The sequence below is a fragment of the Mobula birostris genome, chromosome 11, assembly GCF_030028105.1.
Source record: "Mobula birostris isolate sMobBir1 chromosome 11, sMobBir1.hap1, whole genome shotgun sequence".
NCBI classification, from domain to species: domain Eukaryota; kingdom Metazoa; phylum Chordata; class Chondrichthyes; order Myliobatiformes; family Myliobatidae; genus Mobula; species Mobula birostris.
The window spans coordinates 36201544-36227035 of NC_092380.1; the positions used below are offsets into that span (position 1 = coordinate 36201544).

The window sequence follows — 25492 nt, forward strand, 5'->3', positions numbered from 1 at the left end:
GAGTGAATGCAAGCAGGCTTTTTCCACTGAGGCAAGGGGAGAAAAAAACCAGAGGACATGGGTTAAGGGTGAGGGGGGAAAAGTTTAAAGGGAACATTGGGGGGGGCTTCTTCACACAGAGAGTGGTGGGAGTGTGGAATGAGCTGCCAGACGAGGTGGTAAATGTGGGTTCTTTTTTAACATTTAAGAATAAATTGGACAGATACATGGATGGGAGGTGTATGGAGGGATATGGCCCGTGTGCATGTCAGTGGGACTAGGCAGAAAATGCTTGGGCACAGCCAAGAAGGGCCAAAGGCCTGTTTCTGTGCTGTAGTTTCTATGGTTTCTATGGTTTCTAAGAGGGTGATGAATCTGTGGAATTCATTCCCACAGATGGCTGTGGAGTCAAAGTAATTGGACATACTTAAAGCAGAGGTTGATAGGTTCGTGGTTAGTCAGGATGTCAAAGGTTACAGAAGAAGACAAGAGAATGGGATTGAGAGGGGTAATAAATCAGCCATGATGGAAGGGGGAGCAGACTCGATGGGTTAAATGGCCTAATTCCGCTCCTGTGTCTTATGGTCTTAAGGTCTTATGATATGCAGGAGGAGGACATTGAGTATAAATTGTCATCAAGATCAGCACACAATTGTAGGTCTGATGGCCCGAGCAGTGTCTATATTCTGTGCTCCATGTTCTTCCTGCACATAACGCACATCCCCCCACACCATTCTCTGCATGTGTCTGTCTAAGAACCTTTTAAACACCTCTATCAAATCTACCTCCACCACTACACCTGGCAACGTTCCAAATTACTGAATTTTTTCCCTACTTTTTTCTATAAAAAGAAATCAAAGTTTATTTAAAAAGTGCCAACAGTTCATATTGAAATTCATTGGGTGGAAAGCTCTTTGCGGCATCCTGAATGAATGATAATTCTTTACTCAACTGAAGTAATTATGAATGTAAAATGGTAGCTGTATTAAATATCTGCACCTTGCTCCTTCAAGCATAAACCCACTGAGTGATTACACTTGATCTCAGTCCTGGGGCACTCCTGTTATGAGGATATTAAAATCTGAAATCATTGACTTTTTGAAACTTGTCCTTTATATAGATCAGAGTTAAAGGCCTACATGTGAGCATTATTTTTGCTCTTTTTATCATTGCTTTAACAAAGCAGCTTAATTAATATACTGCCATCTATGCTGAGTAGCAGGGTAGAGATACATCTCTACCAAAGGAGGCATAAGGTGCTCCTTCACTCTGCTAGCCTGCAGGTCACCCTTGGGCAAGGTGTAGCACCTGCTCAGGGTCATGTGAAGGCATGGGAGCAGGAGGTGGATTGTCGTACGAGCAGCTGGTGCACATCACAAGTGTTGGTTATGTGACCACTGACTCCAGGCAGACAGTCTCTGAAGAGAATTGGTAATGGCTGGGGTCACCTATCTTGTAAAGACATCGCCCAGAAGGAGGCAATGGCAAACCACTTCTGTAGAAAAGTTTGCCAAGAAGAATCATGCCCTTGAGACCATGATCATACATACGACATGGCATATAATGATGATGATGGCATCTATGTGGATCAAACAATAAAACCAACATGAGTGATTCCAGGTGAGTGAGTGTTGCTGACATAAGCTGAGGTCCCATGTAAAGCACAATGGAATAACCGAAGATGTTTCCTATAAAGTGAAGCAGGATGGAAAAGTGAAGGGTGTATGGAAAATCGAGGGGGTTCCTAGTCCAGGTTGGGTTTTATGAGATAACCGTTGAAGGTCACATAAATGTCAACATCGTCACTGTAGACCGCGTTTTCCCGCTCACGTTTGTAGAGGCGGACCCACACTTCGTCATTCTGCTGTAGCTCCAGCATGATGCTCTGGCTCTGCATGATGCTGCGGTTGCTGGGCTGGGCGTAGCAGATCACCATGTCCTGGTTGTTCTTCATGATGTGAAGGTAGGTCTCTTTGAAGTTCCACGTGTGGATGTTGAGGTTGAAATAGTAGATCCCTGGGATGTAGCAGTAGAACTTGCCCTTGAACATGTTGAAGTGACCATAAAGGTTCACAAACGTTGTGTCAAAGATCAAGGTTTGGTAGTAGTCGCTGCTGTGGAGGCCTTTCCTGCGGCCTACTGAGAAGGCTGAGTAGTGCTGCTTGTAAGAATCTCCTGGGATACCTGCTTGGCCCTGGTCCCCTTTGGCTCCTGTGGGGCCTCGGAGACCCATAGGCCCTTCCTTTCCCAGCTTTCCCTGAGGTCCTCGATCTCCCCTCTCTCCTTTCTCACCTGAAAAAACAAGAGGATGTCAAGAATTCGCTAGCAGGGGTAGGGAGTGGAGAATGTGCAGTAAGTGGTTGGTGCCATGTCTGCTCTGTTTCATCTTATATGTAAATGATGCAGATGACAGAATTGATGGCTTTGTGGCCAACTTTGCAGGTGATGTAAAGATAGGTGGAAGTTCAGGTAGTGTTGAGGAAGTAGTAGGACATGAAGAGATTAGAAGAATGGGCAAAGTGGCAGATGGAATACACTTTAGGGAGTGTATAGCCATGTACTTTAGCAGCAGGAATGAAGCCATAGACTATTTTCTAAATGGGAAGTACATTCAGAAATCAGCGGTCCAAAAGGACTTGGGAGTCTCGTACAAGATTCCCTAAAGGTTAACTTGCAGGTTGGGTTGGTAGTAAGGAAGGCAAATGCAATGTTATTATTCTTTTTGAGAGGACTACGAGCTATAAGAAGGATGTGATACTGAAGCTTTATAACACATTGGCCAGATGGTATTTCAAGTATTGTGGGCAGTCTTAAGCCCCGTATCTAAGAATGGATGTGCTGGCATTGGAGAGAGTCCAGAGGAGGTTCATAAGAATGATTCCAGGAATGAAGGGGTAAACAGATGATGGCTCTGGGCCTCTACTCAGTGGTGATTAGAAGGAGGTGGGGGATCTTATTGAAACCTACCAAATACTGAAAGGCTTACAGAGAGTAGTCAAAGGGTGTTTCCAATAGTGGGAGAGCCGAGGACCAGAGGTCACAGTCTCGGAATAGAAGGATGTCCCTTCAGAACAGAGATGAAGAGGAATTTTTTGAGCCAGATGATTATGAATATCTGGAATTCATTGCACAGATGGCTGTTAGAAACATAGAAACATAGAAAACCTACAGCACAATACAGGCCCTTTGGCCCACAAAGTTGTGCCGAACATGCCCCTACCTTAGAAATTACTAGGGTTACCCATAGCCCTCTATTTTTCTAAGCTCCGTATACCTATCTAAAAGTCTCTTAAGAGATGCTATCGTATCCACCTCCATCACCATTGCCGGCAGCCCATTCCACGCACTCATGACTCGCTGAGTAAAAAACTTACACCTGACATCTCCTCCGTACCTACTCCCCAGCACCTTAAACCTGTGTCCTCTTGTGGCAACCATTTCAGCCTCTGACTATCCACACGATCAATGCCCCTCATCATCTTATACACCTCTATCAGGTCACCTGTCATCCTCCGTCGCTCCAAGGAGAAAGGGCCGAGTTCACTCAACCTTTTCTCATTAGGCATGCTCCCCGATCCAGGCAACATCCTTGTAAATCTCCTCTGCACCATTTCTATGGCTTCCACATTCTTCCTGTAGTGAGGCAACCAGAGCTGAGCACAGTACTCCAAGTGGGGTCTGACCGGGGTCCTATATAGCTGCAACATTACCTCTCGGCTCCTAAATTCAATTCCACGATTGATGAAGGCCAATACACCGTACGCCTTCTTAACCACAGAGTCAATCTGCGCAAGTGCTTTGAGTGTCCAATGGACTCAGACCCCAAGATCCCTCTGATCCTCCACACTGCCAAGAGTCTTACTATTAATACTATATTCTGCCATCATATTTGACCTACCAAAATTAACCACTTCACACTTATCTGGGTTGAACTTCATCTGCCACTTCTCAGCCTGGTTTTGCATCCTATCAATGTCCGGCTGACAGCCCTCCACACTATCCACAGCACCTCCAACCTTTGTGTCATCAGCAAACTTACTAACTCATCCCTCCACTTCCTCATCCAGGTCATTTATAAAAATCACAAAGAGTAAGGGTCCCAGAACAGATCCCTGAGGCACACCACTGGTGACCGACCTCCATGCAGAACATGACCCGTCTACAACCACTCTTTGCCTTCTGTGGGCAAGCCAGTTCTGGATCCACAAAGCAATGTCCTCTTGGATTCCATGACTCCTTACTTTCTCAATAAGCCTTGCATGGGATACCTTATCTTTGCTGAAATCCATATACACTACATCTACTGCTCTTCCTTCATCAATGTGTTTAGTCACATCCTCAAAAAATTCCATCAGGCTCGTAAGCACGACCTGCCTTTGACAAAGCAATGCTGACTATTCCTAATCATATTATGCCTCTCCAAATGTTCATAAATCCCGTCTCTCAGGATCTTCTCCATCTACCTACCAACCACTGAAGTAAGACTCACTGGTCTATAATTTTCTGGGCGATCTCTACTCCCTTTCTTGAATAAAGGAACAACATCTTCAACTCTCCAATCCTCTGGAACCTCTCCCATCCCCATTAATGATGCAAAGATCATTGCCAGAGGCTCAGCAATCTCCTCCCCCACCTCCCACAGTAGCCTGGGGTACGTATCATCTGTCCCGGCGATTTATCCAACTTGATGCTTTCCAAAAGCTCCTGCACATCCTCTTTCTTAATATCTACATGCTCAAGCTTTTCAGTCTGCTGCAAGTCATCACTACAATGACCAAGATCCTTTTCCATAGTGAATACAGAAGTAAAATATTCATTAAGTACCTCTGCTATTTCCTCCGGTTCCATACATACTTTCCCACCGTCACACTTGATAGGTCCTATTCTTTCATGCCTTAGCCTTTTGCTATTCACATACTTGTAGAATGCCTTGGGGTTTTCCTTAATCCTGCCCACCAAGGCCTTCTCATGGCCCCTTCTGGCTCTCTTAATTTCCTTCTTAAGCTCCTTCCTATTAGCCTTATAATCTTCTAGATCTCTAACATTACCTAGCTCTCCAAACCTTTTGTAAGCTTCTCTTTTCTTTTTCACTAGATTTATTACAGCCTTTGTACACCACGGTTCCTGTACCCTACCATAACTTCCCTGTCTCATTGGAACGTACTTATGCAGAACTCCACACAAATATCCCCTGGACATTTGCCACATTTCTTCCGTACTTTTCCCTGAGAACACCTGTTTCCAATTTAAGCTTCCAATTTCCTGCCTGATAGCCTCATAATTCCTCTTGCTCCAATTAAATGCTTTTCTAACTTGTCTGTTCCTGTCTCTCTCTAATGCTATTGTAAAGGAGATAGAATTATGATCACTATCTCCAAAATGCTCTCCCACTGAGAGATCTGACATCTGACCAGGTTCATTTCCCAATACCAAATTAAGTACAGTCTCTCCTCTTGTGGGCTACATATTGTGTCAAGAAACCTTCCTGAACACACCTAACAAACTCCACCCCTTCTAAACCCCTTGCTCTAGGCAGATGCCAATTGATATTTGGGAAATTAAAATCTCCCATCACGACAAGGTGAAGTCATTGGGTATATTTAAGACAGAGATTGATACATTCTTGATTTGTAAGGGTATCAAAGGTTATGGGGAAGAAGGCAGGAAAATAGGTTGAGAGGAAAATACATCATTCATGATTGAGTGGCGGTGCAGATGAGCTGACTTGCTTAATTCTGCTCCTATGTCTTATGGTCTTCTTAAGCACCTTGTCTACTTGTGCGGTAACTTTGAGGGATCTATACATGAGGACTCTAAGATCCCTTTGACCCAATTAATGCATTCGACCTTCAAATTCAACCTTCCAAAGTGTTTCACTTTACAATTTTCTGGATTGAACTCCATCTGCCATTTCTCAGCCCATCTCTGCATCCTATCAATGTCCCACTGTAACTTAAGACAAACTTTTACACCATTGAGAAGACCACAAACCTTCATATCCTCGACAGACTTACTAATTAGTCTTTCCACTTTCATTAAGTCATTTATAAAAATCACAGAAGACAAGAGTCCCATAAATATCTTTGCAGAACACCACTACTCACTAACTTCCAGCCAGAATATGCTCCTTCGGCATCCACCCTCTGCTTTCTAAATCCATATAGCCATGTTTCTCTGGATCCCATGCCTCCTGACTTTCTGAATGAGCATACCATGGTAACATTGTCAAACAATTTACTAAAATCCACATATGTCACATTCACTGCACTACCTTCAACAATTTTTTTTGTCATAAGGTTTCATTTTGACTTTCACGTGATCCAGGGCAAGAGGCCTGAAGACCTGAAACTGTCAGGGGTTATTATCTGAACTACCTTTTCATGCAGCTAACGAATGGCAATTCATATCCCTTGATTTCACTGACTCCAACACTTATCATCCTTGTTTCGAATTCAGAAAATGAGTCTGGGAGAGGAAATTCCAGTGACTTGCCCTCTGAGTAAAGAAATGTCTTCTCACCTCCTAACCTTAGTCCTCTCCCCTTGTTCTGAGACCCATCCCTGGTTTAGACACAGCACTTAGGAGAAAGATCATCTCTGTAACTACACTACCAGTTTCCATTAGAAGTTATTTTATGTTTACAAATTATTATCTTACATTCTTATAATATCTAGAAAATATAGATACAAGTAGATGGAATTTAAAATAAATTGTAAACTAATTAAATGCAAAAGATTTGATTAGAGGCAGGGTTTCCTCTGATTACTGTGTTCTCAGCAGTGTAACTCAAGTGAGATGGGATCTTTTATTGGAAGTGTCAAGGTCTTGGATGTTGCCCCATCTTTACACTCTAGTGTCCCTGCTGCTGAAGTGTAAAAGAGTTTATAACATACAAAATATGTTCAAGTGCTAGAAGTGGGATTTGAAACTGAAAACTTCATTGTGTCCACTGAGCCGTAACCAAATTTACAAGGGGAAATGCCATGAGTTGATTGGAATTAGAATTGGCTTTGGAATTGGATTTGGAATTGGATTGGATTTGGATTTGGAATTGGAATTGGTTTGGATTTGGAATTGGCTTTGGATTTGGATTTGGAATTGGAATTGGATTGGCAATCTATTCATTATTGTCACATTATCGAGGTACAGTGAAAGGCTTGTATTGCACACTGTTTGTACAGATAAATTCAATACAACAATGCATTGAAGTAGTACAGGGCAAAGCAATAACAGAATGCAGTAGAAAGAGTAGCAGCTTGACATGAACCCTTTACACCAGCAAGGGGCACTGGGCAGCGGCAGGTCCTGACACACCTGATTGTCATTTATTTGAGTTTATTAGAGTTGTTTAACGACTACTTTTATCATTAAGTAGTCTCTGTGTTTCTAGTGACGCTCGTTATGTGAATACGGTTTCATTATGCTTCTCATTCTTGAGTGACTAGTCCTGATTTCAACCTGCACGGGTTTTCTGTGTTTTATGTTCTATTTAAGGTGACTCCGGACCAGTGCTCATCATTGAGTCCTAGATCCGAGTTCTGTGTGAACTGCATTCTATGTGCACAAGTGAACTCTTAATTTGATTATTCTCTGTATTATTCTCCAAATTAATCCTCATCATTAATTTCTACTATTGAGTCCTGAATTTGCTCCACACCTAGGTGCACTTGTTACAGCTACAGGGAAAGTGCAGTACAAGTAGACAATGTGCAAGGTAGAGTGTGAGGTCAAGTTCAATTAATTATACTGGGGAACCATTCAGTAGTCCTAGAACAGGGGGTTAGAAGCTGTCCTTGAGACTTAGGGTATGTTTTCAGGTGTTTGTACCTTTGGTCTGATGGAAGGGGGGGAAAGAGACAGTGCCTAGGTTTAGTGGTGACATTGATTATGCTGGCTGCGTAACTGAGTGCGAGGTGCAGACAGAGTCTATGGAGGGGAGGCTGATTTGGAACCAAACACAAGAGATTGTGCAGAGGCTGGAAATCCAGAGCAACACACACAAAATGCTGGAGGAACTCAGCAGGTCAGGCAGCTTCTATGGAGAGGATAAACAGTCAACATTTTGCGCCCAGTCCTGATGAAGGGCCTCAGCCCAAAACATCAGCTGCATTTTGCTCTCCATAGATGCTGCCTGATCTGCTGAGCCCCTCCAACACTTTGTGTGTGTTTTGGGAGTCACTCTCTTGCATTGCCCAGTGAGAAGCAGTCTGAAAAATAATCAGGGAGTGATGGATCACAATGATCATTGATGTTCTCTCATTCCATTAGTAACCAAGAAGGTGCTAAAAGCTGTAATTGGATTATTAGTGTGATTGAAACCACCTTCCTCAAACTCTTCCTGAACACCAAGTTGCATGAATCACCCAAGTGACAGTCCGTGCTCCAAACACAAAACACGCTCTGTCTGAATCCATGAAAATCATAAGACAAAGGAGCAGATTTAAGCCATTCAGCCTATCAAGTCTGCTCCTTCGTTGCATTTTGGGATTTATTATCCCTCTCAACTTCATTCTCCTGCCTTCTGTTCATAACCTTTGACACCCTTGCTAGACCCTTGATAACAGGTATATTACTTTGAATACTATCGGGGGGGGGGGGGGCGTGCGGGAATGACCTAACGGAGGAGAGTCACAGCGGTCAGGACTCTAGCACTGAGTCTGCCTCTGAGACTCAGAAGGGAAAGAGGGAAAGGAGGAACATTGTCATGATAGAGGATTCGTTAGTTAGGGAAATGGACAGGAGGTTTTGTGAGTGAGATCGAGATTCCCGGATGTTATGTTGCCTCCCGGGTGCAAGGATCCGGGATATCCTGAATCAGGTCCTCAGCATTCTTAAGTGGGAGGGTGAACAGCCAGAAATCATGTTCCATGTGGAGGATGAATGGGTAGGACAAGTGATGAGGTTCTGCATAGGGAGTTCAGGGAGTTAGGTGCTGAGTTAAAGGGCAGAACCTCCAGGGTTGTGATCTCAGGATTGCTACCCATGCCACGTGCTAGTGAGGCCAGAACTAGGAAGATTATACAGTTTAAAATGTGGCTAAGAAATTGGTGTAGGAGGGAGGACATAAGATTTTTGGATCATTGGGCTCTCTTCCAGGGAAGGTAGGACCTGTACAGACAAGACAGTTTCCACCTGAACTGGTGGGGGACTACTATTCTAGTGGGAAGGTTTGCTAATGCTGCAGGGTGGGGTTAAACTAGAGTTGCAGGGGAATGGGAACCAGAGTGCCAGAGCGGTTAGTGGAGAGGTTGTGGAGACAGATGTTGGTAAGACCTCAGATAAAGTTAGGAATCAAAAGGTTGAGCATGGTGCGACTAGTGTCCTGAGCTGTGTATATTTCAATGAAAGGAGTGTGGGAGGAAAGGCGGATGATAGTGCTGAAGCTGAGGTAGCTGGTTGGCAAACAGGCAATGTGTGGTGAGGAGAGGCTGTTGATAGGGTAAAATTGCAGTCAAAAGGTTGAGCTACAACATAAAAGGAGGACAAAATTGACAGGGGTGAGCACAGGACTGCACGTATTTGAATGCGTGCAGTACATGGAATAAACTTGCAGCTCAGTTGCAGATTGGCAGGTATGATGTTGTAGGCATCACTGAATCATGGCTGCAAGAAAATTATGGCTAGGAGCTTAATTTCCAAGGATACACATGATATCGAAAGTATGGGGAGGAAGGCAGAGGGGGTGGCATGTCTCTGTTGGTAAAAAAAAACAAAATGAAATCATCAGAAAGAGATGACATAGGGTCAGTAGGTGTTGAATCATTGTGAATAGAGCAAAGGAACTGCAAGGGTAAAAAGGCCCTGATGGGAGAACCCCAAATAATATTAAGGATATGGCCTACAAATTACAACAGGAAATAGAAAATGCATGCCAAAAGGGCAATGTTACAATTGTCATGGGGACTTCAATATACAGGTAGATTGGGAAAATCTGGTTGGTGTCGTATTACTGGAAGGGGAATTTCTAGAGTACCTTTTGGGATGGATTTTTCGAGCATCTCGTGGTTGAGCCCACTAGGGGATCAGCTATTCTGGATTGGGTGTTGTGAAATGAACTAGAATTGATGAGAGCTCAAGGTAAAGGAATGCTTAGGGGCAAGTGATCATAATATAATTGAATTCACGCTGAAAATTGAGAAGGAGGAGCTAAAGCCAGATGTATCAGTATTACAGTGGAGTGAAGGGGATTTCAGAGACATGAGAGAGGATTTGGCCAGAATTGATTGGAAAAGAGCCCTGGCAGGGATGATAACAGAGCAGCAGTGGCTGGAGTTGAGAGGAAAATTGGATCAGCCATAAAGAATTAGCAGAATAGACTCAATGGGCCAAATGGCCTAATTCTGCTCCTATATCTAAAAATCTTATAGTCTAATCGAGAGCCTATAAGTGTCTGCCTTAAAGATACTTAATACCTTGGCCTCTACAGCCATCCATGGCAAAGAATTCCACAGATTCACTACCTTCCTGCTAAAAAAAAAATTCCTCATCTCTGTACTAAAGGGGCATCTCTGTGAGTTAAAGCTGACTGCCCCACTATAGGGAACACCCTCGCCATGTCCAATCCATCTTGGCCTTTCAATAATCAATAGGTTTCAGTGGTATCATTCCTTATTCTTCTAAACTCCAGCGAGTTGCCTCTGACAGTAGATGGAGATTACATTTGACAGTGTATAATTTGCAGCAGGTCAGAACTTCACTGCTGTGTTATACTTTTCAGTAAAATCAGTTGACTTCCCAGAGCTGTTCCCATGCAGAGTACTGTGCACAGATGGTAAATTATATACTTCAAGCCTTGATCAAGCTATCACAAGGCACGGGAAGTTTAATAAGTTTCCGCCTGACTCTGTTAAAATTTCCAGTAAAACAATTCAACCTTCTTTCAGATGAGATATTAAACAGATGCCTGTCTCTAACAGAAAGTTGGCTTTTATCTGAAGGAGACTAGTATATGAAGCAACACACATCAAAGTTGCTGGTGAACGCAGCAGGCCAGGCAGCATCTGTAGGAAGAGGTGCAGTCGACGTTTCAGGCCTAGACCCTTCGTCAGGACTAACTGAAGGAAGAGTGAGTAAGGGATTTGAAAGTTGGAGGGGGAGGGGGAGATCCAAAATGATAGGAGAAGACAGGAGGGGGAGGGATAGAGCCAAGAGCTGGAGAGGTGATTGGCAAAAGGGGATACGAGAGGATCATGGGACAGGAGGTCCGGGAAGAAAGATGGGGGGGGGACCCAGAGGATGGGCAAGAGGTATATTCAGAGGGACAGAGGGAGAAAAAGGAGAGTGAGAGAAAGAATGTGTGCATAAAAATAAGTAACAGATGGGGTACGAGGGGGAGGTGGGGCCTAGCGGAAGTTAGAGAAGTCGATGTTCATGCCATCAGGTTGGAGGCTACCCAGACGGAATATAAGGTGTTGTTCCTCCAACCTGAGTGTGGCTTCATCTTTACAGTAGAGGAGGCCGTGGATGGACATGTCAGAATGGGAATGGGATGTGGAATTAAAATGTGTGGCCACTGGGAGATCCTGCTTTCTCTGGCGGACAGAGTGTAGGTGTTCAGCAAGGCGGTCTCCCAGTCTGCGTCGGGTCTCGCCAATATATAAAAGGCCACATCGGGAGCACCGGACGCAGTATATCACCCCAGTCGACTCACAGGTGAAGTGTTGCCTCACCTGGAAGGACTGTTTGGGGCCCTGAATGATGGTAAGGGAGGAAGTGTAAGGGCATGTGTAGCACTTGTTCCGCTTACACGGATAAGTGCCAGGAGGGAGATCAGTGGGGAGGGATGGGGGGGACGAATGGACAAGGGAGTTGTGTAGGGAGCGATCCCTGCGGAATGCGGGTGGGGGGAGGGAAAGATGTGCTTAGTGGTGGGATCCCGTTGGAGGTGGCGGAAGTTATGGAGAATAATATGTTGGACCCGGAGGCTGCTGGGGTGGTAGGTGAGGACCAGGGGAACCCTATTCCTAGTGGGGTGGCGACAGGATGGAGTGAGAGCAGATGTACGTGAAATGGGGGAGATGCGTTTAAGAGCAGAGTTGATAGTGGAGGAAGGGAAGCCCCTTTCTTTAAAAAAGGAAGACATCTCCCTCGTCCTAGAATGAAAAGCCTCATCCTGAGAGCAGATGTGGCGGAGACGGAGGAATTGTGAGAAGGGGATGGCGTTTTTGCAAGAGACAGGGTGAGAAGAGGAATAGTCCAGATAGCTGTGAGAGTCAGTAGGCTTATAGTAGACATCAGTGGATAAGCTGTCTCCAGAGACAGAGACAGAAAGATCTAGAAAGGAGAGGGAGGTGTTGGAAATGGACCAGGTAAACTTGAGGGCAGGGTGAAAGTTGGAGGCAAAGTTTATAAAATCAACAAGTTCTGCATGCGTGCAGGAAGCAGCGCCAATGCAGTCATCGATGTAGCGAAGGTTTAGTGGGGGACAGATACCAGAATAGGCACGGAACATAGATTGTTCCACAAACCCAACAAAAAGGCAGGCATAGCTAGGACCTATACGGGTGCCCATAGCTACACCTTTAGTTTGGAGGAAGTGGGAGGAGCCAAAGGAGAAATTATTAAGAGTAAGGACTAATTCCGCTAGACGGAGCAGAGTGGTGGTAGAGGGGAACTGGTTAGGTCTGGAATCCAAAAAGAAGCGTAGAGCTTTGAGACCTTCCTGATGGGGGATGGAAGTATATAAGGACTGGACATCCATGGTGAAAATAAAGCGGTCGGGGCCAGGGAACTTAAAATCATCGAAAAGTTTAAGAGCATGAGAAGTGTCACGAACATAGGTCGGAAGGGATTGAACAAGGGGTGATAAAACAGTGTCGAGGTATGCAGAAATGAGTTCGGTGGGGCAGGAGCAAGCTGAGACAATAGGTCGGCCAGGACAGGCAGGTTTGTGGATCTTGGGTAGGAGGTAGAAACGGGAAGCGCGGGGTGTGGGAACTATAAGGTTGGTAGCAGTGGATGGGAGATCCCCTGAGCGGATAAAGTCGGTGATGGTGTGGGAGACAATGGCCTGGTGCTCCTTAGTGGTGTCACGATCGAGGGGTAAATAAGAGGAGGTATCCGTGAGTTGTCGCTGTGCCTCGGCAAGGTAGAGGTCAGTACGCCAGACTACAACAGCACCCCCCTTATCGGCGGGTTTAATAATAAGGTCAGGATTAGTGTGGAGGGAGTGGAGAGCAGAGCGTTCGGAAGGAGTGAGGTTGGAATGGGGACAAGGTGCGGTGAAGTCGAGACGGTTGATGTCCCGTCGGCAATTAGCGATAAAGAGATCCAGAGCAGGTAGAAGACCAGAGCGGGGCGTCCATGAAGAAGAGGAGGGTTGAAGACGGGAGAAGGGGTCATCGGTGGGGGTGGAAGAGTCCTTACCGAAGAAGTAGGCTCGGAGACGGAGACGGCGGAAGGTAAAGAGATCCAGAGCAGGTAGAAGACCAGAGCGGGGTGTCCATGAAGGGTTAGAGGTTAAGATGCAGTTATATAAAAGTCTGGTTGAGTCCATTCAGGAGAATTGTGTTCAGTTCAGGGCTCGATACTCTGTATACTTATATACTTCTTAGAATTACTGTGGTTTGGAGTTGCCAATGGAATTCAGGTTCGGCGATGCCTTGATTTAAAAATTCTTGTCAGTGTTTTCAAATCCATCCACAATCTCATCTGTTGCTTTCTCCGTAATCTCTGCACACCATTCTAACAAGGTAAAGAAACAGATGTGGAGGCTCAGGTGAATAGTTCCTTGTAAGTGGCAGGTTGTGGAAGCAATTCAAAGGAAAAGCACTTGAGATCATGGACGATGAAGTAATAATGACTTAAGATAATGCGCTGCTTCAGACATTACTTTTTCCAGTATTGTGTCTATACTTAATTTTCTAGCAAACTCAACATCCCTCTCCCTCCATAAGGGAACACTGACTCAGACCATGAAAGGCTTGCGTCGGGCATTTCAGTGCCTTACAAGGAGCAGATTGGAAGTCTGTGTGGGGCACCACTCCTCGCACAGACACTAGAGCAAGGTGTGATCAAGTGCCTTGCTCAAGGACACAAACACGCTGCCACAGCTGAGGCTCGAACTAGCGACCTAGAGATCATTAGACGAATGCCTTAACCACTTGGCCATGTGCCTACATCCATAAGATGCTGCCTTACCCTATGAGTTCCCCCAATAGTTATTGTTTTTTCCATGGGGCAATTAAAATCAGATTAAGTTTTTTGTCACTCAAAATTTTGCAGATGCTGGAAATCTTGAATAACACACTCAAAATTCTGGAGGATCTCAGCAAGTTAGGCAGCATCCATGGAAGGGAATAAAAGATTGACATTTCTGGCCAAGACTCGTTATTAAGACTTCATTAGAGTCAGAGTCACAGAAACAGGCCCTTTGGCCCATCTAGTTCATGCTGAACCATTTAAACTGCCTACCCCATTGACCTGCACCGAGACCAAAGCCCTCTATAACCCTTCCATCCATCGCATATCCAAATTTCTCTTAAACGTTGAAATCAAAACCGCAAGCACTACTTGTTCTGGCAGCTCATTCCACACTTTTACCACACTCCGATTGAAGAAGTTTTCCCCTCATGTTCCCTTCAAGTGTTTCATCTTTACCCTTAACCCATCACCTCTTGTTCTAGTCTCATGCAACTTCAGTGGTAAAAGCTTTTACCCAATCTATACTCCTCATAATTTTGTGTACTCCTATCAAATTTCCCCTCAATCTTCTACGTACTAGAGAATAAAGTCTAGCCTATTCAATCTTTCCTTATAACTCAGGTCCTCCAGTGTTGGCATCATCCTTGTTAATTCCTCTGTACGTTTTCTCTGTACTTCATTGGCAGAAGCTGCAGACTCAGCCAGTTCCATCATAGGAACTACTAAAGTCCCCACCATTGAAGACATCTTTGAAAAGGCGATAACTCATAAAAAATGCATCCATCATAAGGACCTCCACCACCCAGGAATACCTTCTTCTCACTACTACCATCAGGGAGGAGGTAAAAAAGCCTGCAGGTACACACTCAATGTTTTAGGAACAGCCTTCTCCCTGGCATCAGATTTCTGAATGGTCCATGAGCACTCCCTCACTATTGGCACTATTTATTTAATTTTCTAATTGTAACTTAGAGTTTAAAAATTCTATATTGCGTTGTACCGCTGCTGCCAAACGATAAATTTCATGCCCTATTACAGGGACAATAAACTGGATTGGGATTCTGACCATTCCTATTAAAATGTCTCGGCCCGAAAAATCAACTGTCATCTCCCTCCATAGATGCTGCCTGACTTGCTGAGCTCCTCCAGCACTTTAAGCTTCTTTGTGTGATATGTCATGAATGGTAATGGTTTGAGAGATGATCAGAAGACCAAAACCCTACAAAGAAAGTAAAAGCTGAAATTAAAATAGCAGCAGTTCTCGTGAGTGAGTTGTCCAAAGCCGACAGCTCATTGGAGATTTCATTCGACTTAATCTCCAATCATGCGTTCATGCTTTGTAATGTGGAGGTCAAACATTGGCATTGAGAAATGTAAGAAAGGAGGAGAGAGAGTTCCGAAATGTTCACACCAGTATGTAATGCCATGATGGGAAACCATTTGATTACCTTTGAGGATGGTAATGTTGATATGAGGGTAGACTTGAGGCATGGGGTAGGGAGGGCTATAAGTGCCCTGGTGCGGGCTCGACGACGGGTTGCCCTCTCCAGACGGAGGCATGGTGTACTCATGGGGGTCGCAACAGCGGATACACATGTCCTGAGTCGATGCTCTCTCCACACCAGGTTCGCTGGATGGAGCCCCAGTCACTGGCGTCAATAAAATGAAGACCAGGATGTGTCCCCGAAGCCTTCTAGTCACCATTGCTGACTGTAAAACACAAAAAGAGACATCTTTTCCAAGAGCAAATGCCATAAAGTCATGATGGACGTAGATTAGGTGGATGGTCACCGTCTTTTCTTCAGGAAAGGGGAGCTTAAAACCAAAGGGTATAGGTTTAATTTGAGAGGGGAAATATTTGCAAAAGACCTGAGTGGCATTTAAAAAGGATGTCACTGTGGAGGTGCTGGAGTCAAATGTGATAGAGGCATTCACAGACTTTTACAGGGGCACATGAATGTGTGGGAATTGTGAAGATCTGGACATTGTGTAGGAAGAAAGGATTAGTTTAGTTGGGGATTTGATGACTCATTGAATTAGTCCGGCACAACATTGTGGGCTGAAGTTCATGAACTGAAGTGTTCTGTGCTCTATGATATCAGACTTGAGTTACAGGGAAAGTTTGAATAGGTTAGAACTTTGTTCCCCAGAGCATAGGAGAATAAGGGGAGATTTTTTAGATTATGAAGACACGCAGTCCTCTTTTATTGTCATTTAGTAATGCATGCATTAAGAAATGATACATTATTTTCTCCGGTGTGATATCACAAAACGCAGGACAGACCAGGACTGAAAAAACTAACAAAACCACATAATTATAACATATAGTTACAACAGTGCAACAATACCATAACTTGATGAAGAACAGTCAATGAGCACAGGAGATTTGATAAAGATATACAAAACTATGATGGGTAGAGGTATGGTAAATGCAAGCAGGCCTTTTTTACACTAGTGAGACAAGAACTAGGGGATTAAGGGTGAAAGGTGAAATATTTAAGGGAAACCTGAGGTGGAACTTCTTCACTCAGAGAGTTGTGCGAGCGTGGAATGAGCTGCCAGTGGAAGTGGTAGATGTGGGTTTGATTGCGACACAAATGAAGTTTGGATAAGTATATGGATGGGAGGGGTGAGGAGGGCTATGGTCCAGGTGGAGGCCAATAGGACTAGGCAGAATAACAGTTCAGCGCAGAATAGATGGGCTGAAAGGCCTGTTTCTGTGCTGTAGTGCTCTATAACCAGCATGTAGATTGAAACACTGACTGCCTATCAAACAGAAAGATCAAATATCAAAATAGTGGTAACACCTTTGCAAATCATCTGTCTTCAGAAGATAAATTTTCCTTTTGCTCAGCCTCTCAATATGAGACACATCACTATTGCTTATAACTTTCATGTGCTCTCTGCTTCTCTTCAAGCAAGCAGTGAGGTAGTAAATAATCCAGACCTTTGGATCAGGGAACTGCTAATTATCACAAGAATGAATGGGCAAGGAAGGTGATTGTGATTTATGGCTGTGCCATGGAATCACACAAATACTGAGTTAGTGAGAGATCGGAAGCATGGAGAACAAGCAGCAGGAAATGACCACCATCCATCTTCTATAACAGATTGCCTTAATTTGTCTGTTAGAGTTATGTCTGTATAGAGTTTTCGTAAAGGAACTGGTCCTTTGAAGGATGGCCTGGCCTAACATGGAACAAAGAACATATAACATAGAAAACAACATAAAGACAGGACACAGAACATGAAACATAGAACATAAAATATTGATGGTGAAAATCAAGAGTACCGTGCATGCAAAATGCTGAACGAGCTCAGCAGGTCAAGCAGCATCAAAGGAAATTAATATAGTGTCAATATTTCAAGCTAAGATCCTTAATCAGAAAGGCCCAATTATCTCGAAATATTGACTCTTCATTCCTCTCCTGATGTGTTCCCCCAGCATGTTGCGTGTGCTACATAGAACTCAGAACAGTACAGCACAGAAACAGGCCCTCCAGCCAATCCTATATTCACTGTCAGGGAAGAGTACAGCACAGAAACAGGCCCTTCAGCCCACAGTTAAGCTGACCTTTTAAACTACTCCAAGATCAATCTTCCCTCCCATATAACTTCTTCCACCCACTTAATCCTCTGCTTTCCTCTTTTGCCCATGTGCCGATCTAGGAATCTCTTAAGAGAGCCTGTTATATCAGAACCTACCACCACCTCTGGCAATTAATTCAAGACATTTAATACCCTCTGTGTAATAGAAAACTTATCTCTGACATGTCCCCTGAACTTCCCTCCACTCAGTTTAAAAGGATGTCTTCTGAAATTGGCCATTGCCGTCCCGGGAATAAGGCTTCCACAAATCCGTCAGGCTGATCAACAGCTCCACCCATTAACCTACAACACCACCACTACATCCACATCAGCAAATTTATCATAAGACCATAAGATATAGGAGCAGAATTAGACTATTTGGCTTATCGAATCTGCTCCACCTGTTCATCATGGCTGATCGAATTTTCCTCTCTGCCCCAATCTCCTTCCTTCTCCCTGTATCCCTTCATGCCCTGGCTAATCAAGAATCTATCAACCTCTGCCTTAAATATACTGAAAGACTTGGCCTCCACAGCTGCCTGTGGCAAAGAGTTCCACAGATTCACCACCCTCTGGCTAAAGAAATTCCTCCTCATCTTTGTTCTAAAAGGACATCCCTCTATTCTGAGGCAGTATCCTCTGGTCTTAGACTCTCCCACCACAGGAAACAACCTCTCCACATCCACTCTATCAAGGCCTTTCACCATTCAATAGATTTCAATGAGGTCTACCCTCATCCTTGTGAATTCTAATGAATACAGGCCCAGAGCCGTTAAATGCTGATCATATGAAAAGATTTTCTATCCTGGAATCATTTTTGTGAACCAGCTTTGAACCCTCTTCAGTTTCAACACATCCTTTCTAAACTGCTCACAATACTCCAAGTAAGGCCTCACTTTATAAAGTTTCATTATAACATTCTAGTCCTCTTGAAACTAGAGCTAACATCATATTTGCCTTCCTCACCAAGACCCAACCTATTAGGCTTGTGAGACCATGGGTTTGCGCCTTGGAAGGTTTTCAGGGCGCAGACTTGGGCAAGGTTGTATGGAAAACCGGCAGTTGCCCATGCTGAAAGTCTTCCCTCTCCACGCTACCGATGTTGTCCAAGGGAAGGGCACTAGGGCCGATACAGCTTGGCACCGGTGTCGTTGCAGAGCAATGTGTGGTTAAGTGCCTTGCTCAAGGACACAACAGGCTGCCACAGCTGAGTCTCGAACTAGCGACCTTCAGATCACTAGACCAATGCCTTACCCACTTGGCCACGCGCCAACAAGACTCAACCTATAAACTAACCTTTACTGCACAAAGACTCCCAAGTCCCATTGCACCTCAGTTTTTTTTGTATTTTTTCTCCATTTAGAAAATAGTTCCATTTCTTTGACCAAAGTGCATGACCATACATTTCTCAAAACTGTATTCCATCTATCATTTCTTTGTCTATTCTCCTAATCTGTCTAAGTCCTTCTGTAGTCTCTCTACTTTCTTAAAACTATCTGCCCCTCCACCTGTTTTCATATCATCTGGAAAATTTGCAACAAAGCAATCAATTTCATTATCCAAATCATTGACATATAATGTAAAAAGAATTGGTTCTAACACAGACTGCTTTATAACACCACTGGTTACTGGCAGCCAACCAGAAAAGGCTCCTTTCATTCCCAATCTTTGCCTCCTGCCAATCAGCCACTGCTTTATCCATGCTAGAATCTTCCCTGTAATAGCAGCCTCACATGTGGCACATTGTTAAAAGTCTTAATCCAAGTATACAACATCAACCAATTCTCCTTAGTCCATCCTGCTTGTTATTAATTCAAAGAATTCCAACAGGTTTGTCAGACAAGATTTTCCCTTAAGGAAACCATGCTGACTTTGTCCTATCTTGTCCTGTGTCACCAAGTAGTCCATAACCTCAACAATAGACTCCAACATCTTCCCAAACACTGAAGTCAGGTTAACTGGTCTATAATTTCCTTTCCTCTGCCTTCCTCCTTTCTTAAAGAGTGGAGTGACATTTGTAATTTTCCAGTCCTCCGGCACCATGCCAGAGTCCAATGATTTTAGAAAGATCATTACTAATGCCTCCACCATCTTTACCGCTACCTCTTTCAGAACACTAGGGCGCAGTTCATCTGGCCTGGGAGACTTATGTGCCCTTGGGTCTTTCAAATTTTTGAGCATCTTCTCCCTTGTAATAGTAACAACACTCACCTTCTCTTTCCTCACACCCTTCAACATCTGGCACACGATCAAAGCCACGTAGAACACATTTCTTCCCCATTCTGATGTTTGGTCTAAGCAACAATTGAACCTCTTGGCCATGTTTGAATGCTTTTATGCACTGAGCTTAGTCTTAGCTAAACTGTAATTGCTGAACTAATGATTCAGGTTCAATGTCAAAGTCAAAGTAATTTTATTATCAAAGTGTATATATCACTAATTTAGCAACTACAGTTTAGCTAAGACTTCTTTGTGCTACAATAGACTTTGATTTTACTTTGCTCCAATTGTGTACTTTCTTGTAAAAACTGTATCTAATTTATATTTATATGTATCTTGTCAGTGCTGATAAGTACCTGTGATGCTGCTGCAAGTAAATTTTCCATTGTATCTGTGCATATGGAGTACATGATTTTTTGCTTTTGCCTCTTCTGCCCAATGGCAGAGGGGTGAAGAAAGAAATGTCCAGGCTGGAGGGATCCTTGCTGATGCTTTAATGATATTAGGTTGTGTATCAATGTATCTTGCAGCACTGGCTCCAATTCCATGGACATGTACACAATATGCACATAATGACTACTACTACATAATCTCACCATTTTGCAGTCATGGGAAGAATGTACAAATTCCTTACAGACAGCAGAGGGAATTGAATCTAGATCTTACAGCTGGCACTGTAGGGTGATTGTGCTAACTGCCAAGCCACTGTGCTGCCCCTTCTGTTTTTGTGATCTCAGGCTGGGATAAAGATATGTGAAAACTCCCTTGATCATCCAAGGCAATAAGAGGCAGCAGCTCATTTTAGCATCACATCTGGTTCTTTCTGCATTTGGGGAATTAGCCAAGCTCCTTGGGCTCTAGTCTCTGAAGTGAGACTTGAACCTTTGAACTAAGTGAACCATGGATAAGGTACAGCTATTTGCATTGCAGATCTAAAATACCTACCTTCAGTGGAGAAAGGGAAAAGTTCTTGACTGGTTAGGCCTTTGGGCCTACATTTTACAGCCTCTTCAGAATCAGAGTCAAGCTTATCATCACTGAATACAGTACATCATGAAATTTGTTGTTTTATGGCTATAGTGCAAGACAAAAAATTACTATAAGTTACAAAAAATAGATAGTGCAAAAGAGGAATAACAGGGTTCATGGGTTCGTGGACTGTTCAGAAACCTGATGACAACAAGGAGGAGGAAGCTGTTCCTAAACCTCTGAGTGATGTCTTCGGGTTCCTGGACCTCACCCCAAAGGTAGTAATGAGAAGAGGTTATGTCCTGGAGGGAGGGAGTCCTTAGCGATAGATGCTGACATCTTGAGGAATCACCTCTTTAAGATGTCATCGATGGCAGGGAGGGCTGTGCCCGTGTTAGACAACCCTCTGCAGCCTCTTTCCATCCTACATATTGTAGCTGCCATAGCAGGTGGTGATGCAACCAGTCAAACTGCTCTCTACTGTGCATCTGTAAATGTTTGCAAGAGTCTTTGGTGACATACCAAAGCTCTTCAAACTCCTAATGAAGTAGAGACACTGGAGTGCCTTCTTCATGGTTGCATCATAGCGTGGGCCCAGAATGGATGTTCTGAGATCTTGACGCCAGGGAACTTGAAGCTGCGCACCCTTTTCACTGCTGAGCCCTCAATGAGGACTGTTATATTTTCAACCGGCTTCCCCTTTCCTGAAGTCTCTTCATCACTCCATGCAAGTTGTGTGGTGCTTTTGTCTTGGACAAGTTTCCCACTGGCCTCAGCTGAACTAAACTGTACAGAGAGTTTGAGCCCATTTACAGATGTGCCTGTGACTCTGGATATGGGAGTACACATAGAGGCTGGGATCCTGCCGAGGGGCTCGATGGCACCAACCTCTTAATGGGGCCCAGGAGAGTTTTCTGGCAAACTCTTCCTTCAGATGGAAAGTTCATCCAAGAAACGGCAACGTCCATGCTTGGAGCTGTTAGTAGGATTGGGTTAGACAAAGAACACGTTCCTGCTCATCGAAAAGTGGGGCATGGATGGAGGCTATTTGACCCATCATATTCATGCAAGAATACAGAGCTTAGGTACACCCCAGCAGTGCACGTGTATAGCCTGTTCAGTTTGTATACACCCACTTGCTAATCTATTAATGAATCCATGAATAAAACCCCCAGGTGGGGGGGGGGGGGGCAGAGCAAAAAGCTCCTAAAGTTTTCACTCCATTCTTCTGAATGATCTATACAAGACCATAAAACATACAAGCAGTATCGGGCCCTTCGACTTGGTCTCCACACCCACCCGTGGCAATGAATTCCACATATTCACTACCTTTTGTCTGAAGAGATTCCTTCCCATCTCTGTTCTAAAGGGATGTCCTTCTATTCCAGGGGGTCCCAATCTGGGACCTATGAACTCCTTGCTTAATGGCATTGGTCTATGGCATAAAAATGGCTGGGAAATGAACCCCTGTTCATCTGGTCCCAGACTCTCACACTATTAGGATCAGATTTTCCACACCCGCTCTATCCAGGGCTTTCAATATTCTGCAAGTTTCAATGAGATCCCCCTTCCTTCTTCTAAACCCTAGACTCCTCATATGTTAACCCTTTCATTCCCAGGATCATTCTTGGAAACCACCTCTGGACCTTTTCCAATGCCAGTGCATCCTTCTACACTTATACAATTTCCTGATTTTGCAGGAAGCATGAAATGTTTTAACTGACATTGAGTTAGGCCCTTCTGGTCCCCCCCTCCATAACCCTGCACTTATATCATTCAAGAGCTGCCATTTTCAGATAAAATTTATAGACCTTTGCTTGATGTTAATGACAAGAAAATAATGAGTATAAACATTGGGAGGTCACTTTGCAGCTGCATAACACTTTGGTTAGGCAGCATTTGGAGTATTGTGGGTAGTTCTGGTCACCACAATACAGGAAGGATGTGAAGGCTTTGGAGAGGGTGCAGAAGGTTCACCAAGATGCTGCCTGAATTCAAGTATTAGTTCTGAGGAGAGATTGGACAAACTTGGGTATTTTTCTCTGGAATGTTAGAAGCTCAGGAGAAATCCGACAGAAGTACAGGATATAACACTATGAGAGCTACACGCTCAGTAGCCACTTTATTAGGTTGTAATTGGGAGAAATGTAAGTAATTCACAACTACCGACATTGAGTTGGGGTTTCACTTCATGAGGCTGGTCTGACCTAATGATGTAATTACATAAACAGTTTTTAACACGCCTTATGTTCAGTTTCTGTGGTGTTCAATAAATGAGTTGCCATGGCTTTTCTGAAACATAAAACGCCTCCGCTGTTTTATTTGCAAAAACCTACAGATAAACTTGTATACCCGCTTGTTAATGCAAATATTTAATCTGCCAATCATGTGGCAACAACTCAATACATAAGAGCATGCAGACATGGTCAAGTAGTTCAATTATTGTTCTTACAAGGATATTGCTATGTCTGAAGGATCTGAGTCATAAGGAAAGATTGAATAGGTTAGGACTGCATACTTCAGAACGTAGAAGATTGAGAGGAGATTTGACAGAGTTATTCAAAATTATGAGGAGTTTAGATAGGGTAAATGCAAGCAAGTTCTTTTCCACTGAGTTTGGGTGGGATTACAACCAGAGGTCATGTGCTAAAGGAGAAAGGAGATAAGTTTAAGTGGAACATGAGGGGAAGCTCCTTCAGTCTGAGGGTCATGAAAGTGTGGGACAAGGTGTCAGCGCAAGTGGTGCATGTGAGCTCGATTTCAACATTTAAGCAAAGCTTGGTAGGGGTATGGAGGGCTATGGTCCCAATGTAGATCAATGGGAGTTGCCAGTTTAAATGGTTTTGGCTTGGACTAGATGGGCTGAAGGGCCTGCTTCTGTGCTGTACTTCTCTATGACTCTACAACTCCATGACCAAACATCAGATTGGGGAAGAAATGTGATCTAACTGACTTTGACTGTGGAATGATTATTGGTGCCAGATGGGGCGGTTTGAGTATCTCAAACTGCTGATCTCCTGAGATTTTCACACACAACAATCTCCAGAGTTTACAGAGAATAATGTAAGAAACAGAAAAACATCCAGAGAATGGCTGTTCTGTGGCAATAATAATGTCTTGTTAATGAGAGAGGTCAGAGGAGAATGGCCAGACTGGTTCAAGCTGACAGGAAGGCGAGAGTAACTCAGATAACCACATGTTACAACTGTGGTGTGCAGAAGAGCATCTCTGAATGCACAACACATTGAACCTTGAAGTGGATGGGTTACAGCAGCAGAAGATCACAAACATATTGAAATACACTCAGTGGCCAATTTATCAGGTGCCTCCTGAGTGTAGATAGTAAGCAGCTTTCCCAGGGAAATGTCAAATACTACAGGGCATAGGTTTAAGGTGAGAAAAGGAAAGTTTAAAAGAGATTTGTGAGGAAGGTTTTTACACAGGGGGTAGTAGATATCTGGAAACCTCTGGTGGGGAAGTGAGAGAAGCTGATACGATGCTTAAGAGGCAATTAGACAGACACACAAAGGATGCCGGCAGATGAGACTAGTGAAGCTTGCCATCATGGTCAATGCAGACACGATGGGCCAAGGTGACTGTTCCCAGGCTGTGAAATGACCCGTTAACTGTCAATCATTACTTCCACGTTCCCCTTAAATTTCCCCCTCTGCCACTATTCTACGCCCCCCCCACTAACACCCTGAACGCTCCTTGCCTAAGCTCTCCCATGTCCTCTTTGCCCGTGGATTCCTTCTCCTGAGATGTGAGAAAACCCTCCAATAAACATGCAACCCCAGAACCATCAAAATCTCCCCTACCTTCCCTTGGCCCTCAGCCAAAGTGAGAGTCTCGCGAGTATCAAGAATGAGGCACGATCAGCTGCTCAAGATGGATTAATAGTTAAACAGACTTACCGGCTTCGGTTCTCAGAAGCAAATCTTCGAGCACAGACAAAGAAAAATGTCTTAGGAGTAAAGAAATTTTACCACTCTATTTTCTCCTGGTTATGTTGTTCTAATTTGAAGAGCTAAATTAATTTTTTAACCATTTGTCTTGGTTCTTTGTTTTCTGTCTTCTGTCCTTCTGTTGTGTTGTTCACATGAGAGCTGCTGAAATTTCACAGAATACTTCAAGGAATCTGAAGTCATTAGTGAAACTTGGCAGTTGTTCTCAGCTCACTCCAACCCCGCTCTACAGAATGCTGTCCGGATACCTCTGCTTCCCTCCCTCCCACTCTCTCGTTTCTACCTCCTTCTCTCCTCTCGCTCCTGCAAATGCCCTCTTGGTCTCTTTCCCCAGAGTCTATATGTCTTAACAGGCTGTGCTAAACAACAGGGATTAGTTCAGTTGATAGAGAGAGAGAGAAAGGGGGAGAGAGAGAGAGAGAGAGAGAGAGAGAGAGAGAGAGAGAGAGAGACCGAGAGAGAGAGAGAGACCAAGAGAGAAAGTGAGAAAGAGAGAGAGAGGGAGGGAGGGAGGGGAAAATCCTTAGACTCAGCTAGAAAAATCAGCTTGTTCTGTCAAATTTATTTATCCTGACTAAGTGCTTTTTTTGACCTGAAAAAGGGAGGAAGGGTTTCAGAGACAAACTGAA

At 44.0% G+C, this 25492-nt stretch overlaps 1 protein-coding gene across 2 annotated transcripts; it reads right to left on the reverse strand.

Annotated features, from left to right (window-relative positions):
• Positions 1-96: 96 nt before the first annotated feature.
• LOC140205483 (complement C1q tumor necrosis factor-related protein 1-like) lies at positions 97-25180 on the reverse strand. Of its 2 annotated transcripts, XM_072273091.1 has the most exons (4): positions 24813-25180; positions 17414-17428; positions 15570-15831; positions 97-2271 (listed from the first exon to the last, which is right to left on the reverse strand). In XM_072273091.1, the coding sequence occupies exons 3-4, from the start codon at positions 15823-15825 to the stop codon at positions 1724-1726; spliced, it is 804 nt and encodes a 267-aa protein (XP_072129192.1). In that variant the 5' UTR covers positions 15826-15831; positions 17414-17428; positions 24813-25180; the 3' UTR covers positions 97-1723. The 2 variants fall into 2 exon arrangements, with proteins under 2 accessions (XP_072129192.1, XP_072129193.1); XM_072273092.1 differs by lacking the exon at positions 17414-17428.
• Between the last annotated feature and the right edge of the window lie 312 nt (positions 25181-25492).

What these genes read in the sequence shown, in the direction of transcription:
- LOC140205483 (XM_072273092.1), bottom strand. Translation starts at nt 15,825, where the DNA reads ATGGTGACTAGAAGGCTTCGGGGACACATCCTGGTCTTCATTTTATTG. An exon ending in CAACATTACCATCCTCAAAG is followed by an intron (nt 2,272 to 15,569) that starts GTAATCAAATGG and finishes TTGTTTTTTCAG; the next exon opens with GTGAGAAAGGAGAGAGGGGA.